General features: G+C 37.1%; 1 protein-coding gene across 1 annotated transcript; it reads right to left on the bottom strand.

The window, feature by feature from the left end:
* Positions 1–5,727: 5,727 nt before the first annotated feature.
* LOC135170811 (protein TIS11) lies at positions 5,728–17,643 on the bottom strand. Its single transcript, XM_064136873.1, has 2 exons — positions 16,999–17,643; positions 5,728–10,109 (listed from the first exon to the last, which is right to left on the bottom strand). The coding sequence occupies exons 1-2, from the start codon at positions 17,053–17,055 to the stop codon at positions 9,123–9,125; spliced, it is 1,044 nt and encodes a 347-aa protein (XP_063992943.1). The 5' UTR covers positions 17,056–17,643; the 3' UTR covers positions 5,728–9,122.
* Between the last annotated feature and the right edge of the window lie 330 nt (positions 17,644–17,973).

Genomic DNA, 17,973 nt, shown 5'->3' with positions numbered 1-17,973 from the left:
CCGTCAGGGGCCCATAAATACGAGAGAGACAGGGACAGCCAACCTCAAGATATTTAAAACTTGAAGGCAATGAAAGTGTACACCGCAGCACGAAACGAAACGGTTGCGACCGAGTGCGTTTCACTGTTGAGGATTTATTTTACCTCGTGAAGTGTGTGGTATAGCACAGCAAAATCCTGGGGATTGGTGTACCATGTGGGCGTCTCCATACGTGCAAATGGGTGACTCTGAGCCAGTGGATAATGGATAAACACGATAGAGAGGGCAATTGTTAGTTGTTGAGCAATTTTTACGTGTTAGAAATGAAAATTAAAATGGTTTTTACCTTTGGTATCAACTGTACCAACATATGAAACGATATTTGATGATTATTAGGCCGTGTTGGGACGATTATTTATGGAAAATTGTTGATATATTGAAAATAATCTGGACAATTGATAGGAAAAGGGGAAAAAGTAGAATTTATTTTTCATGGTCAGTAATTTTATTCGCTATTGATTGATAATTGGGAGGAACAATGGCCATTTTGCTCCCCTAGTTTTAACGGATATTTTACTGAAGGTTTTCTGCAAAACAGGGGGTAATTATTGTTTCACCCTGGTGGAGATATTTACCATCTGCAATCATCGTCAGTTACAAATATTCAACAAAGATACAAAAACGCAGGGAGTTCGTTTCTCAAGGACAGTAAGTGCAGTCATTCTTCTTGTTTGAGATGTTCAACAGGCAAAAATGATCTGTAATTGAGAGCGAACAACCCTTTCAGTCCTCCCCCCCTTTCTATATTTTTTAAATGAATAAGAGCCTCATCAAATTACAACTTAATTTTTTGTACAAAATTTCTGTCGGTAATTCGGAAAAGTTAGGGAAGAATAAATTATTTGGGGTTCTTGTTTTTTTTTTATTGGAAAATCCTGTAAAGGGAGGGACAAGGGACGCAACCCCCTGACGAGCGGGAAGGACAGCCTTCTGGGAAGGGACCGAGGGCATTAAATCGAATATTTACATTTTTGGGGATTATTTATAGCATCATTTACTCAAATTTAAGTTTCGTTGTTTAATTCATGAAAATGTGAATGATCAATGGAATAATTCATTTCAATTTAATTCCCAATTTTTTTTTTTAATGAAAGAGTTCTCTGTCTACTGCAATTTGAAAAGTCTCATGACTTGCGAGTCGCCATTTTCTAGCATCGAAAAAAAATTGTCTTCACTCCATCTCGAAAAAAACGAAAACAAAATTTATCATTTTTTTTTTTCTTCAACAAGTGAGAGGAGAACTTCTCTCGTGCGGTAGAAAACACGGCTGGAGTGGGGTGGGGGGGAGGGGGGATCTTTGAGGAGAAGACCATCGAGAGGGACTTATATAAGAAAGCAAGATGGCAACCGGTTGTCCCTGAGCGCCCCGAGCGCCGTTTATTTGCACATTTTTATCTATTTTTCGAAGTCAAGCCGAAAGAGGAGGATGAGGAAACGAGTCAAATAAAAAAAAAAACCAAGTCGACGAAGGATGAAGGAGGGGCTGCCCCAGGGGGACATGGGGGGATAGGGGGGGAGGCTCGACCAAAGCCTGTTCCGAAGAGGATCCAGCCCCCTCTTCATGTCTCCTCTTTTTTGCCGATTTTTTTTTTGCAAAATCATTTTTTTTTCTTTCTTTTGTACTCAAGTCTCTCCTCCCCCTGCCCCCCGCGCCCCCCCCCCCCCCTCCACAGCCCCGTTCGCCAACACCCAGTGATGCCGGTTTCATATTTTTATGGGCATAATCCCCCTGACTTCGCTGAGTTTGTTTGCATCCTAAATTACTTGCGTGTAAGACTCTAATTTTCTTTGTGGAAAAAGCCAGAGGATATGTTTATTCTCTTCTGGAAATTCCACCCCGTTTGCGTTTGATATTTTGTTTACAATGAGGAAGGTATGGTAAAAATAATAAAGTTCCATTTCAAGGAAGTTAATTTGTTTGTGGCATCAAAGTAGATTTTTTTTTATTTAAAATTTCAATTTTTTCTGGAATTGAGAATGTTTTTTATTCGGGTAAAACAATTTTCCTGGGAATATCATGTGAATTTTGAGGAATGGCCCATCTTCCACTTTGAAAATTGTGTATATATTTTTTTTTATTGTTGTTGGGGCACGTTTGGTGGTCGATAATCCATTGAAATAGTTTATTCATTTACGCTATTGCGCAATTTATGACGAAGTCGGGTGATTTGTTGTTTCTTCCTCTTCGCACTTGATTTTTTTTTCCACGTTCACGTGGTTTTTTCTAAGCGAGGTCAATTTTGCGAAGTTTACACTTGCACATCAATGTTTGCTCACGTGCATACGGACGTCACATTTTCGTAAATTCACATTTACACGTGAGAGAGGTAGAGGCCATTGGAAATGAGAATTATACTCTAGACTTCGACGCAGAGTTCCCTTAGAATATAAACAATGAAATAAAATAAAAAACTGCTTATTTGATTTAATTATTTATTAATATGTACAGAGTATAATATATAGTATATACATCATATATTTAGGATTATTACTCTGAGACTTGTGTTTTCACAGTGCAAGTACGTGTATATTTTTCATATGGCAACTTCTTTCAAGTGTTAGTTTAAAAATAAAACCTCTGTTGAATTTTAAAATTAGCACAAAGAGAATTCTTAATGAAAATCCCCAGAAATAATAGAGTGAGATAGTTTAAACAGGTGGTAGTTGAGGAATAAAGAGGGGAAATAAGAAGGATGATGAGGATTAATGGCAGGTGTGAGGGATATTAATGTACCCTGTTTGACAAAACGAATGATTGGAGCAACGGAATTTGCCACGGAATAAGTAAAACGGAATGAATTACACTCGAAGATATTATCTCCTGATATTTTCCCCTGAATCCTCTCCTCCGGAGGCAATTTCATTTTTTTTTTTCAATAAATTCTGTCCACGTGATTAAATAATTATTTCCGATGCAGATTATTGGAATTAGTTTAAAACAGACGAAATCTCTAGCTCAACGATTGCGATCCTGACATGAGCTTCGAATATTTATTTAAAAAACGGTAAATATCGGGGATCTTATTATAGACAATTTCCACACCATAAAAATTATCTCTGATCTGAATAAAAATAAAAATGTGTCGGGTGAGCCCTCACCCACTCCTACGTTTGCACGTGCCCTGTAACCGAATAACCGAGTAACCGTTCGGCCAGGTAACCAGGTACTCAAGCTTCTAGGAAATAGACGAGTACCGAGGTTGCGATGGTAAGCGAGGATAAAAGGAAAATAGTGGAAGGGATCACCAGACTATGGTATCCATACTGGTGCGGGTACAGAGGGAAAAATGAAATTCTGAATGAATAGAGGAGTATTTGAACAGTAAAAATAGGAAAAGAATTTTCAATTGGAACATTTTTCAAATTTAAAATTTTTTCCACTAGAAAAAATATCAACTTTTTGTTTCTCGTTGGCTGTGGTGACTTAATTTATTTGTTGCGCAGTCAAAAATAATTTTAAAAATTAGCTGAATTTTTTTAGGGATTAAATTACTTCTGAAGTAGAACTTTAGATCTAAAAATATTATCAACAATAATTTTATATTAATTAATATTAGTTTGAGGGATTTTTTACTGCACCAGCTGTACATGAATCTGATATATAACTCCGGGTACTTGAATATTCTCAATCATCCGGGTAAATTTTCTTATAATCTCCTCAGGTTCACACCCAAGGTCAAATTTTCCAGCATCACTGAAGCTCGTAAATTCAGCTATTTGGCACTAGCCGAGACAGTTAATTCATCTCAACTCATGAATTTCATTTGCACATAAATATCTCTCATCATGAGGTCATTTAACTTAAAGTTCTTCCTCCTCTAGCAGTGGAGATGATGAACTTCATCTGCTGAGGACTTCCCACGGCTAATGTACCATTTCGCCTCAACGAAATTCTCTCTCTTTCTCCCACGTACGAAAAATTTTTCGTTGATTTTTTATTTGGCAAAAGTCCGAAACGCCCACTGACAGAGAAAATTCGCTCTTATTTTCAAGCTCTCGGGTGCGCCGCCCTCTGGACTAATTTTAGTTTTGAATGAGACACGGGGCCAAAAGGTGTAGTTGTATGGACCTCTGGGTCTCTGTTTTCCTCGTCTCCCGGTGAATTCCCATCTTTTGGAGGATAAAAATTGGTGAGAAAGAGGATATTGGCTGAGTGCCGTGGTTCCACTGGTGTTTTGATATTTCGCTGAGAATGTGGGGGTTGATGACCGGTATATTTTCGATTTTATTGAGTACCTGAACAATCCGAATAAAATTTTCTTCCCGTAAATTCTTGGAGATTATTGTCCCGAGCGAGGAAGTCGTGGGATTAATTAAGTGAAAAAAAATTCTAAATTTTCTCCTGACAGAGGAGATATTGGCAAAATTTTGCTTTGCAGCTCTCCAGGGACTCAAGAAATGTTCATTCTGAACTGTCTACTTACCCTATATCTCCACTTTGCCACTGAATTAATATAATGATGAAGAATATTGAAGGCAATGAGACTGGAACGGTCAGGGCCGTCAAGGCAAAGTCCCCGCCAATAACCCAAGGTTACTTAGCAATCCTTTCCCCTTGTACCACTCGGAGCCATCTCCCTAAATTACTCCCCACAAATACAAAATAAAAATGAGAATTTAATGGAGTTGGTTGATAATTTAGGAGTGACATTGAAATCAAGTCCATTAAAAAAATTATGAAATCCAAAATTCAGTGGGGAAGTGGAAACTGAGATGTCACTTTAAATTATCAACTAGTTTTTATCAATATCCCGGTCTCTAAGGCAGTTACGGAAAATTTCGTCATAACACTTTTTGTTGAGTGAATTGAGATCTACAAAAAATGTATTGACAACAATTTCGCTATCTCTCTCAGATCCGGAGATATTACCCGAAAACTAAATCGAATTATGCGGAAATATCATTCTCTTGAATTTTCCTGATTGGCAGCGATTATCGTGAAGTAATTGGCTTCAGTTTCCAATAATTATTTTCTCATCATAAATATTCCTCTCTGGAATTGCTCACTGAAAATTTCCTCAATGTACCGCTGTTCTCCATCGGTGTCAAATGACGTCAAATCGCAATTGAAATGACGACCGATATGATACAGACACTTGACTTCCTGGTTCTAAGGGTGAACTTCAATAATGATTACGTGTGGGTGTGGAAAAAAAAAGTACATTGGAGACTCGAGTTTTATGGGTTTCTGTAGTGTGATTGGACACTTGAAACTGGCATATGTTCGATGGTGTGCATACAAATCGCGTCGTTAACAATCACTTGAGGCTTGGGGGCATCGAGTTTGAGTTGTAGCGAGGGATAAACTGTTGAGTAAAGAATCATTCTCATAATGATAAAATTGTATTTCGATGAAGTTCTGCACTTGAAATTCATCTCCATTCTATGGAGTACAAGAAACTTTAAAAATATTGGAAAATACTTTGATGTGGCCGCCAGTTTTGTTTAAAACTCATGAAACGTAAAATGAGATGAGCCACTTTTGGCTGTTGTCCAGTTTTTGATGAATATCTCGACGTCTAGGGAAGATGGGAAAATTTTTATTATAACCTTTTTTGTAGAGTGAATTGAGTACTACAATAAATGTTATTATGAAAAATCACCTACCTCTGCCGGATTCGGAGATTTATATTTTTTAGACTAAATTTTCGGGGTTTAGGTGAGGAAATTCAAGAAAAAAAGAATCACTGATATTTTAAACTTTATTTATTTTCGCATTTTATTTTATATATTTCTGTCTTTATTCTGTAAGCCAGGAGATCGACCTTCAAACTTTGCACACTTACATTCGTACAAAACTTGTTAATTACATTTTCCTTCATCTTCATCCTCGTGATATAATTCTTGAGTCGTATTTTCACGTATTATCTTTCCATTTTTTTTTATAATTCTTTTTCATTAATGATGAAACGCGGTATAAAATATTGTATAAATATATAAATACGATTGAAAAAATAAATATATTAAATTAAAAAAAGGAGACGTACACATAACCGTAATATTACTCATCATTAATTATTATAGTGGTCAAGTCTATAACGTGGGTGATCAGGGATAATTGGTAGAGAGGGGAGGAAATGGTATTTATTTTTGTATCTGACGTCTCGAGTTTCTCTCGACATGAAAAATATAATAATCGACGGAATTAAAAATAATTGAAGCTGATTTTTTCTACAACAAAAAAAAAAACATAACTCTCAATCATGAAAGTCAAACAGCCGGGGCAACAGCGCTCTCGCCGAGTACTAATTATAAAAACAAAATAATAAAAATTTAACGAATCGATCGTGCATGCAATGAAATGAGAATTGAATAGTAAAAAAAAAATATCTCTCTCTTTGCCCTCAACTGTTAACGTCACATTGAAATTAATTTTTCATTGAAAATAATTGTTTATCCCCTACGATTGGGCTTTTTACGACAAATTTAATAAATTAACTGTTCGCGAGATACTCAAGACGTCATTTTGATGAGCTCAGTTGAATTTCTTTGACTATTTCAATGGACTTGTGATTGTGAACAATATTGAACATCAAACTCACGTGAAATGTACTTCCATTCGACGCATTTTCACTCTCACACGCTATCATTCTTCATCACTTTCTAATTAAATATACATTTTTAATTATTTTTTTTTCTTGCTTTAAACTACGAGAAGGCACTCAGTGGTTTGCTATCAATGTAAATTAGTTACTCATTATTTTTTTTCATTTCAATGTCTCATATTGTCTTATTTTCGTGAATTTTGTCTTCTGAAAAGCCCAGAAAGTGAGTGAATGAACATTTCTGTCGATCAATGAAAGAAATATTTGTGAGAAACAAAAGGGATATATAATATATATCAATATATAATATTGGGCGTTACAAAATTAAATAATCGTTAAATAGATAAAGACGATAAATTCGATGATTAATAATTAAATTGTGGCTGGTAACAGCCCTAAATTGAAATCATTCATATTTATGTATTCTCATGAACAAAAAAAAAAATTGACGGAAAATGGAGCCTATTCAATCAGTTGTCGATGGATTTCATTTCATATTATTTAAAAAAATCATCCAAAGACATGATGTGCAGAGTAGAAAACAAGTGGTATACAATTAGACGTTAGATAATAGAAAAAAAAACTTGTTACAATTAATTAATCGTAATTGTTAATTGATAATTAGTGGCGTTAATAGACGGCGATTAAATTGACTTTGCCATTTTGCTCTTCACTATTTCAATAATAATAATAATGAGAGATGAAATTGTTAATTGGCGGTGGTTTTACTCCTTTCGTTATTGAAAATTGAAATAATTGGAAGAAATCGAGACAGCTGAATCACAAATAAATCACATCACATGGCTTATACTTTCTCTTGAAATAATAATTATAGAAAAAAAAAACGAGATGATTCACCACTGAGAAGTAGCAAAGAAAAAAAATATCTAATTAAACAAAATAAGAAATTATTTATCATTTAATTATTTTTAATTGCAACGCAGGAGTCTCGATAAATATATATTTTCCCCCATTTTATTCTGAAATAATTCTCCCTTAATTTATGTATCGCAGGGTAGTACACAGTATTAGTTAATTGATGATAAAAAATAAACTAAATCTATAATAACATTTCTCAAGTTATAAATTAAACGAAAAAAAAACTCTTAGTTTTCTCCTCTAATCGTGGAAAATGTATTTACAAAATGTATTTTCATATTGTTTCTCGATTATTATTTTTTTTGTGGTTTTCTTTCTCAATGTCTCATGTACCACGTCGTACATTTAATACAAGGATAATTATTGAAATCAAAGATGACGTGATCAATAAGAATTGAGAGAAATATGAGCAGCGGGCCGAGCCCTATCATCTCCGCCGTTCTCTTCCTCTCAATCTCCCCCCCCCCCATCCCTCAAAAAAAAAGAAAATGAAAAGAAATTAAAAATCTTCAGAAAAAAAAAATTTGCTCGCGATTTTTCAACAAATAAATTTTTCAATTCTGTTCTTAAGTGAAGTATTAATAATAGAATGTCTGTTAATCGTAAATATTTCTATTGCAAATAGTTACATATCACATTTTTGTTTTTTCCTCCCATTTTCCTTTAATTTCATCATTGTTAAATTAAAGGGAAATAACAACGAGAAAAAGTGATATTTCAATGAGTTTTGAAACTTCCTTTGCTCTTCGTTTTTTCACATGAAAACCAAAAGTTTTCTCGAATGCGCGTTAATGATTTTTAAAAAGCCCAATTTGTCAGAGAAAAATGAAAAAGTGAAGGCTTTTAAAAGATCGGTAAAAGAAAAACTATCCAATGAATTAACTTCTGAGTTAGTTCTTGTCTTTTTAAAAATCCATCGCGTCGATTCTATTTTCATCTCATAAATTTAATCACATTCATTCTCACTAAGCAAAAAAAAAAATTACTAAACCATTGGAAGACAATTAAAGTTACTAAATTAGCCGGTAAAATCTACCCTAGACTCTAAACCTCAGTAATGATTATTTTCGCTCATTATTATCGCACACGTCATCACCAAATCTTTGATAATAAATCAATCGACAGCTGGACAACTCTATAATTATCACTTTGAAATATTAAAGAAATGAAAGAAGAAAAACTGAGATATTTTCAAATAGCTCATGAAAAGACGAGTAATTTCAATAATCGTCTTTTCGAATTTATTTTGGAATATTGCAACGTCTCACCTGCTCGTGATTGTCGCTGAATCACGAAATGAAAATTAATGTAAATAATAATTCTAAAACTACCGGGTCACACTGTCTTCACAAAAAAAAAAAAAATCAAACGAACGATGACGAAATGGAATTCCCCAGCGAAATTGCAAAAAGCCGTGTTAGTAATTTACAAATTATCTTCAAAACGATTGATCCTACGTAAACAAGTGCCAAGACCTTTTTTACAGAAAAATTTCTGATCTTCAAAAAAGCTCTAGTCACTTTTTTCGCTGGGATACCTCGTTATCGAGAAAAGAACCGAATAGTGCGCCGGTGTTTTGCAACATCGCCGCTGAATGCGTTCAGAATCAAAAGCAATAAAGAAAGGCTGTCAACCTTGAAAATCCTCGAGTAATACCCCCTAGATCTTGAGGCCCTCGAAATCCCCGATGACACTGCTGATCCTGTTGAAAACAGGAAGTCTAGACTCAGCATTCGGTGACAATGGTGATGGTGTTCTCGGTGCAAGATCATCAACAATTTGGCTGTTACCACTTGGTGGACTTGGTGTGTGCCTCGTTTGCAATAATCCAAAGTCCTGACCAAAGCTGAATGCCGTTGTTGGTGCTGATGAGCAATCATCACTGAAGAAACTAGCCATTGAATTTGTTGGCGATTGACTGAGGCTCGATGATGGTGATACAGAATCAGCTGTACTACCAAGTGAAAATGTTGGACTCAAATTCAATGGTTTAGGTCTAGCAGCACCAATAACCGAATTGTGATGAACATTATGAAGATTATGAGATTGTGGTGTTGTGAGGCTCAACGATGTAGTCCTGAGTAATGGTGGATTTGTAAATGTCTGATGTGTACCTATGCTCAGTGAATTAGCTCTTATCAATGGTGGTGGACTGCTCATAACTGGTGGTCCTGTTATCTGCTCAAGAAGTGATATATTCATGTTGATACTTGCTGCTGCTGCACTTGCACTCAAAAGTGGACTCAGGCCCATTATATTTGGCTGGGTACTGCCCAATTGGGCGCTGACTTTCTGATTGTGCATTCTAGCTTCCTCAAAATTATGAATAAAGTGACAGCGTGGACCATAGGGACAGAAACCAATGGTATGAAATGTACGACACAATTCGGTCTTGTACTTTGGATGACGTGCTAGATTGCGAAGTTCACTGTATCCATGAGCAAATTGACATTTGTCACCGTATTTGCAAGCACCAGACTCTTCGAATGGACGACAGAGCTCTGTCTTGTAGCGAGATGTTGGTTCACTGACACTTCTATCGAGTTTACGATGTTGCTCGATAAGGGTCACCAGAGAGGTGTAGCTACGGCGAAGAGGAGTGTGGCCAGTGTGATTGGAATCCTTTGTTTTTGGCTGGCCAGGATTCTGAAATCAGAAAAATAACGAATAATTCATTAGTTGGTCGATCACTGGGTTCAGGTCTTCTTCACTATCAGTTGTTGATGAACTTTCTCTACCATTTGATTTCCTGATAAACTCAATTAATCGGTCGCAGTCAAATACCTATCGACTGGTGATTGAAAATATTGAACCAGAGACACGTGGGACAAGCACTTTCATTCGACTTTGTTGTTATCAAACACTTGAATTCTTCATCAAGTGGTCATTAAATGCACATTTAAGCTATCGGTCTTGCTCTGGGCTATGGGAAGATAATCAGCGATTTGAGGATTAGAGGATTTTAGGTGCACTGAGAACAGTGAACGTATCTGGCGGTTTGTGAATGAAAACTTTGGGAAAAATGGGAGGAAAATTGCGGGTAAGAGTACTCTAATGAGTCTAATGATTTCATTATCCACTGCAGCTTTTTGTGGAAAATTTTGGGATTGTTATGAAGATGAAAATGGGTCTGCCTGAGAGCATTTCGGCGGAAACCGATGGGGACAATGGAGAAAACCGTTAAGTTATCGTTAGCAGGTAGAAAGAATCAGAAAGGTTGCTGAGGGTGGATCGTAAAATCCCAATGGTTTTATGGGTTTCTCTACTTTTTTTTTCTTTCTACCTCACCGGGTTCTAGTACAGTTCCTCGGTGCCTTTTTTTTTTCCTCGGGGTGTCGATTTCCAAATGGTTCCAGTTGAGAGTGAACTTTTGTCTCATTCGATACGAATTCTCCACAAGTGACTTTTCAGATTTTTCGAAATAACGACTGGATTTAGGACAGCAGTAAAAAATCGTTATCAGATCGAGTCGCTCTGGGTTTCATAATCTCTTTCTCGGAGTTGATTAACGACAGATAGACCAGGGTCCAGTGGAGATGAGGGACTAGTTCTAAGGTTGAATAAGATCACAGTAAAACCATTTGACGATTTTATTTCGGGGCGACTGGGAACTGTTGTCGTTAATCCTAAATATCTCGCGACCCAACGATGCGATTCGAGAGAGTCGAATTTCATTTTGAAGCTGAAAAACTTCCCGTTAGTATGAAAAAAAAATCGTGAAGTTCGACTCTGCCGTTGTTGAACTATCGCCGGAGGAAAACCGATGGGATTAATAATTTCTAATGTACATAACGATCCTGAAATCGTAATTTCTAATGCTACGCTGAATTAGCTGGACTGTCAGGTAAACGGGAGTTCCAGCAGCCGTTAGTCCAGATTATATCAAGCCCTAGACCGTTCTTCGAAGATCCTTTCAGCTTTAGTTGATGGAAATTTCATAACTTCACCGGCTGACAGTTGATGAAATACAGATGTCAAATATTTTTTAAACTAACGCCCGGTTGATGCCCTTTTCCCTGTCCACAATTTTCGAAAGGACATGTAGTTATCGCTCGACAAATTAAATTTAATTACGACAAAAAAAAGTCCATCAGCTGGAGCCAATGGACATTGCTGACTTGATCCGTGGAACCAACACCCGAGACCATGAACAATAAAATTGTCTTTCGACAGTTCAAGACCAGAGACGAAGAATAATTGAATCTGATATGCGATGAGATTCAATTTCCGTCGGGGTCTTCTCTTCATACATATTGAGAGGAATATAATAATAAATAATTCGAGACACGTGAAGTTCTCCAGTCAATGCTGTGGCTGATAACCATCGACGTAAACATGGTAAAATTTCCATACGAAATCTTTCGGTGAAAAGAAAATAAAATGAATTTAAAATGCAGTATCCGCGGGGCATTTTCGAGGGCCTAATTTATGCGGGACTCTTTGCCTCTGGGTTGGCATGTTTTTGGACGCGTGTTGTCCCTTCCAGACGTATCTCGAGATGTACATATACCTGGGAAATTTTCAAGCACGTGTTCAACAGTGCGTGTCCTATTACCTGAACTCCGGTCATTTTCTTGTTGCCCCGAGGGGTTTTGCGTGAGTACCACAAAAACTGAAATTATTACCGACTTTTGTTGCATCTAATGAATGGAAATTTAATTTTTTTCCCCCCTCGTTCAACAATTTTTTAAGTCAGTAGCAACTTGGGGAGCCCTAATCGACGTGCAAAACCCCCAAAAAGTCGGATAAAGGCCCAGAAAATGACGGCAAATTTCAAATGCCAGTAAATTTTCGTTTCATAATGGCCGAATAAATTTTCAATGATAGGGATTGTCAGGATTATTCAAATTAGGTGTCGTAATAGTGGAAATCCGGGTTCGCTCGTTCCAAAAGAAGAAGAAAAAAATTAAAAATTCAAGATTATTCGAATGCCCCATGGAATTCACTCGATGTTCAACAATCTCGAAAAAAAAAAAGAACTTTCTCCTTCATCAATCCCCCCCCCCCCCATCTCTCCACCCGTCGAAGGTCGAATCAGTGGGAAGAAACTCCATCACACGTGACAGCCAACGACTTTGGACCCGAGTGCGTTTTATAACTGGTCATCATCCAGGTACACAAGAGAAATTCAACTTGCGATGCCCATGGAAATCCAACGGTTGTCTTGCGTCCCAACCCATGGGCTTTCAACTCCCCAAGATTTACGTTACGTAACCGTAAAATATCTGATGTTTGGTCACATACTCATCCTAATTGCCTTCATCTAACGTTCTAACGTAACTCAAAGCCAGTCTTTTTACCGTTACCCGATGAATCGATTAAAATTGTTGAAATTAAGTGATCGATGGAAAAAAAATTGGGGGTAAAAATCTGAATTTAAATGGGCTCTAAAAATACAATTTTGTTTAATTTGCTAAAGAAGTTATTCAATATGGATTACACTAAATAGGAATATATTATGTATATTTATTACATAATATGCATATTATTGAATCATTACCATAATCGATAGCCAACAATTTATCGAAAATTCTTTAACGATTTTACTCGAAAAAAAATGTAAGTCACCGGTCCTTTTTGTTTACATTGGAAAGTGTTCTCCATTGAATGGATTCTTTTATTCCACAATAGTCACCAGGAACGTCACACTGTCTCGAACAAGCGGTTTTCTGTTCTATTCCATTGTTACCCCACGTTGTTTTCACTTGCGATACAAAAATTCTACTCAACGTTTAAAAAATCCTCCAACCGGCAGACGTGATTCCACCAGAGCGTGAAAGGTTTCCCTTTCCGGTGCAAAAGAGCGTGTCCAGCCCTTTCGCTCGGATACCCCCGGATTTACAAGTCTGGGATTAATATCAGTCATTAGTACTCCCAATTAAATCCGCAAAAAAAATCCCCGAGATAGTTAAAGCTCGAATTTTGCCAACTGAGGAAGAAGGGGGTTAATGAGGTCTTCAGCAATCGATAACTCGAGAAGGGTTGAGTGCAATTTGACGTTTTTTTAATCATTTTCAAGGTTAATTTTACAGCTCGAAATTGAGTACTAATTCGTTGAAATCGAATCGTTCGATCCGAAGATATCGGCCGTTGAATACGATCCATTTCACTTCACCGCACGATTGAGTCTGAAGAATAGGGGATTGTTGATTGAAATTAACAGAAACTGGTGAATTCTGGAATTTTCAACTTGAAAATTTTATCTTCGCAAGGGTAAACACTCGAACACTTGAGTATCGATACACATCAGTGCTGGGTAAATCGTTACGCCTTGTAAACACCATATTTCGTACATTATTCGGCCTCTTCTTCCCTTCTTCACCCTCTCTTCATTATACCACTGTCTGATGTCATCAAGTCAAGGTCACACCTCTAACAGCCAAATATTCACTGGAATATGCTTTATTTTTCATTTTCCTTGAGAATTATTACTTGAAGTGTGAAATTACAAGTGTACACTCCTGACATTTTTAAATAATTTATTCACCCAAATTTATCGAAAATTCCCTCAGTATCAGCAGCAACAAATATTCTTTTCGCTCAATCCTTGAATTTATCTATAAATTGTCCCTCAAGTTATCTACACATCAAAATTTATCTCCTCGTGAATTTTACTGTCCATTAATTTCAATAACTGAATCAAATAGAAATTAAAATTGAAAATTAAACATTTACTCGAGCCAATAATTTTCTCACTTTTGTGAATACAAGAGGCCGTTATCTCACCCATTAAAAACCCATCATGAATCGCCAGCTATTATTTCTCCTCGTAAAATGTTAAAAAATATTTATTCCCTCCACTCGATTTAAAAAATCGCCAACATTTACGTGCAGCTGATTATATGGCCGATAATCGGCCAACCGTCTCCCAGATTTGCCCCACTCATCCAATTGCGCCAATAATGGCAGATTTCGTTCGAATCGTTTGAACATTTACAGAAAAAAAAATAATAATAAAAACCCTAAGAACTCCACAAGGTGCACGGAAGCCCTCCCTTTCTGCCTTTCTGTGTCAGGTTTCTTTTCAGGAATATGGGAAAAATTTTTGCCGTCCACCTTTTGGGCCCTTTGGGCTCCACAAATGCCCCCAGAATCCGTATTTTACGTTTTTTTTTTTCTACAATGGAACACGAAATCTCTTATATTTCTTTTTATTCGCAGGCAGTGTAAAGTGTGCTATGCACGTGGGGTACATGCGAGTTGTGAAGTGAAAAGGGGAGTTACGACAATAGGGGAAAGAACGAGGGGTGAGTTACTCAATGCCCAACCCCGTGGAACGGAGACGAGCAACAGGTTTTCCTCCCCCTCGTTCACAATATTTTTTTTCCATTCCTTTTTCGTGGCAATTCTTTATTCTCCCTGGGCTTCTTTACCCTCATTGCAACTGACAGAAGAAGTCTCCATTGAACCCAAGCGTGATTCCACGTTATTGTCGAGTATTTTTATGGGTTTCAACGATTTTTTAAACCATTTTCCCACCAAAAATCACCATTTTTGGCGATACAAGGGGGGTAACTGCAGTTAGCAAATTAACGGATAATTCTTTTAATTAGGAATGTCCTCCAGTATTTTTGAATATTCTTCATTAGTCACTCAAACTTTCTCTTGAGGTTCCTTGATTTTTAAGATTAAAAAATTGGTTCCATGTGTTTTGCTCAATGTTTTTTTGGATTTATCAACTACTCGACGAGTAAAATATCACTCTTGAATAATCAAAATCGTAGAAGGCGGGAAATGACAAGTGGGTTTCTAAAAGTGGGTGTACGAACAATCGCACCGGAAATCGTTAAATTATCCCGCAAACGTATCGAGAACGTCAAAAAAAAAAATTGTGTCCCATCACTTCCCTCGATTGCCTCCACAAAAAAAAAATCAGAGGGAATAGAAAGCGAAAAAAGACTTCAATAGAACGAAACGCATTATCTCTGCGAAAATAGATTTGTTAGTGTAGGTCGCGTGCGACAGACGAATTTAAAAAAAAAAAATTTTCTCGGACTTTGCGAAACTCGTGAGAATGGCGAATCATTTTTTTTTTTGCCGATTTCTCGAGTCGAATTAAATTAATCAAGTTTTTTTCATTCACCGGTAATTTTACTGGGCGCAATGCTAATGAAGAATTCACGCGAACTTATAAATAAAAATTGAATACTCAGATGTGACGTTGGAAAATTCACAAGAAATGGAAAGTGAATCGTTGATTTTCTCGGTAGGAAACTATATTTTTATGGTTAATCGACTGATTGCTGGAATAATCAAGAGACTTGAGTCATTAGTGACGGAATAACGCCTTGAATTTTTCAAAATGATTTTGTGATTATGAAAAATACGGGGGTCACGGAACTCATCAATTACTAATTACGCGCGTTATCAAATGGTCAAATTATCAGTATATCCATTCACTATATCTATTTTATCGTGAAAGCGGATTTACTTCGAGTGAATGAAAACAAAATTCCAAGAGTTTCCATCGATTTAAATGCCTCCTGTAATTTTCCAATCTAAATTCTCAAACTATTACCAATAAAATAATCGATTAATCGACTCATTTCGCTTCAGTTGCGCAAACATTAAAAAAAAACTCATTTCCAAAGGCTCCCTTGACTTTTGATTTTCACGCTGGCGTCATTCAAGCGAAATATCCTATAACAAAATTCTTAAAACAATAACAAAAACCATCATCTCCTCAACAACCGACATAAACCCTCTCAATTGATCAATAAAACGCATCATTTCATCTTTTAAATCGTCTCGTCTTCCTTCGATTCTTCAAACGTTTTTTTTTTTTTTTTAATTCAAACCCTCGCCATCTTGTTTCCGAGAAGTTGGGAGTGGGGATGAATCAGGGAGCAACAAGTTCCCGCATGTGAATCCAAACAAACCCCTCGTAAAATTCCCCTCGAACCCCCTAAAACCCATCGCTCTCTTTGATTTCACCATCGCCTGAGTGAAACCGACTGAAGAAAGGCGAATGTTTGAGTTTTCCAATGGTGAGAGTATGATTCATCTCACTCTCACCACGACAATTTAACTCCCCACCCCCCCCCCCCCCCATACAAAACGTGTAACCGAAATTACATTAAAAAGTCAGTAGCAAAAGGGCAAAACGAGATAATTTATCTTTCACTGTCGACCAGTCGATGAGTATCTCAGAATCTAAGGAAGATACAAAAATTTTCATCAGAACATTTTTTGTAAAGCGAATTGAGTTCTACAAAAAATGTATCAACAAAAATTTCTCTATCTCCCTCACATACGGAGATATTGTTAAAAAATGTCGACTGACAGGAGAGTTGATTCATTTGTGAAGACGAGTGACGTCGCAATTTCCTCAGGAATTTCGAGGAATTCTATCGCTGAAAATAATTCAATAGAAAAATTGGTGGTGTTAGTTTCATCCGAATTTATTTATCCTCGTATCCGTCAAAATTAATTTCCACCCCTTCAGGGCGAATACCCCCCTCCCCAATCGCCAAATCCATCGAATCGATGTTAAAATCAATTTTAGAACAGAGAAAATTAAAAAATTCATAATTACCTTGAACAAATGTTCACTGCACTCGAACATGGGCGTGCTCATGACTGCGGTGGACATGTTGGCTCCAATAAAAAAAAAATCAACAAAATAAAACCCACAGGCACTTGATTTTCCAATGGAAAAAAAAAAAACTCCAACAAAAGTTCGTCTCACTTCCTTTGTCCCGACAGCAATAACACTCGTAATACGTGACGTTGATGGCTTGACTCACAGAGAAGATCAAAGGTTAAAATAAACGTCGATTTCGGAATTGTTGTTAATCACCTATTTGTTCACAAACTGGTACAGAACTGCCACTACCGTTGAGTATTGTCGTGCGGTTACCATTTGTCATTAAATCACAATTAACCAGAAACAATATCACGTTTCAATCCTATTCTCACTCTCAAGAATGAGAATTTGTTCGTTGAATTAACTAAAAGCCACAGTTTTTTTTTTAATCGTCGACGTGACGATAAAACGACACAAATTTCGATTAACGTTACTCTCGTTAGTGAATGGCCGTCAGTTTGAAGCTCACGATATTAATCGCAATTGGATGATGTTGGAGTGATATATATATATTGTTTAAATATTTTATTTTAACGATGAAATATTTTTTTATCCCTCCACGGAAAGCAAGACGTTACTCGCTAAGCGCCCGAGAGCTGACTGATGCTATGGAAGAGAGACCGGCGTTAAGACGCTCCGGAGTTTTCGTTGCCCGACGCTCACCGGGGCAACGAGGGGGGAAGGGGGCGGCGCCAACGCGTTCGACCAATCGGCGACGGTAGCCGAGGCACCACGAACTGTGTACGACCTGCGTGATAGCCTCCCCTCCCCTCCTTTGCCCCTCGTCCATCGCCGAGAACCGACGGGATTATTATTATTTTTTTTTTTACTCGAAGTTGTGAAGGAGCTGGGTGTGGGTATGTGTGTGTGTGTGTGTGTGTTGTGTGGTGATACTGGCTCTTTCTTCGAGTCCCAGAGCAACCC

Source organism: Diachasmimorpha longicaudata, chromosome 18 (assembly GCF_034640455.1).
Source record: "Diachasmimorpha longicaudata isolate KC_UGA_2023 chromosome 18, iyDiaLong2, whole genome shotgun sequence".
NCBI lineage: Eukaryota > Metazoa > Arthropoda > Insecta > Hymenoptera > Braconidae > Diachasmimorpha > Diachasmimorpha longicaudata.
Note: the sequence above shows the minus strand (reverse complement) of the source record. Positions and strands in the feature narration are given on the sequence as shown.

Coding starts and splice junctions, on each gene's coding strand:
- LOC135170811 (XM_064136873.1), bottom strand. CDS start 17,055: ATGTCCACCGCAGTCATGAGCACGCCCATGTTCGAGTGCAGTGAACAT. Junction 10,110..16,998: donor GCAGTGAACATTTGTTCAAG/GTAATTATGAAT, acceptor TTCTGATTTCAG/AATCCTGGCCAGCCAAAAAC.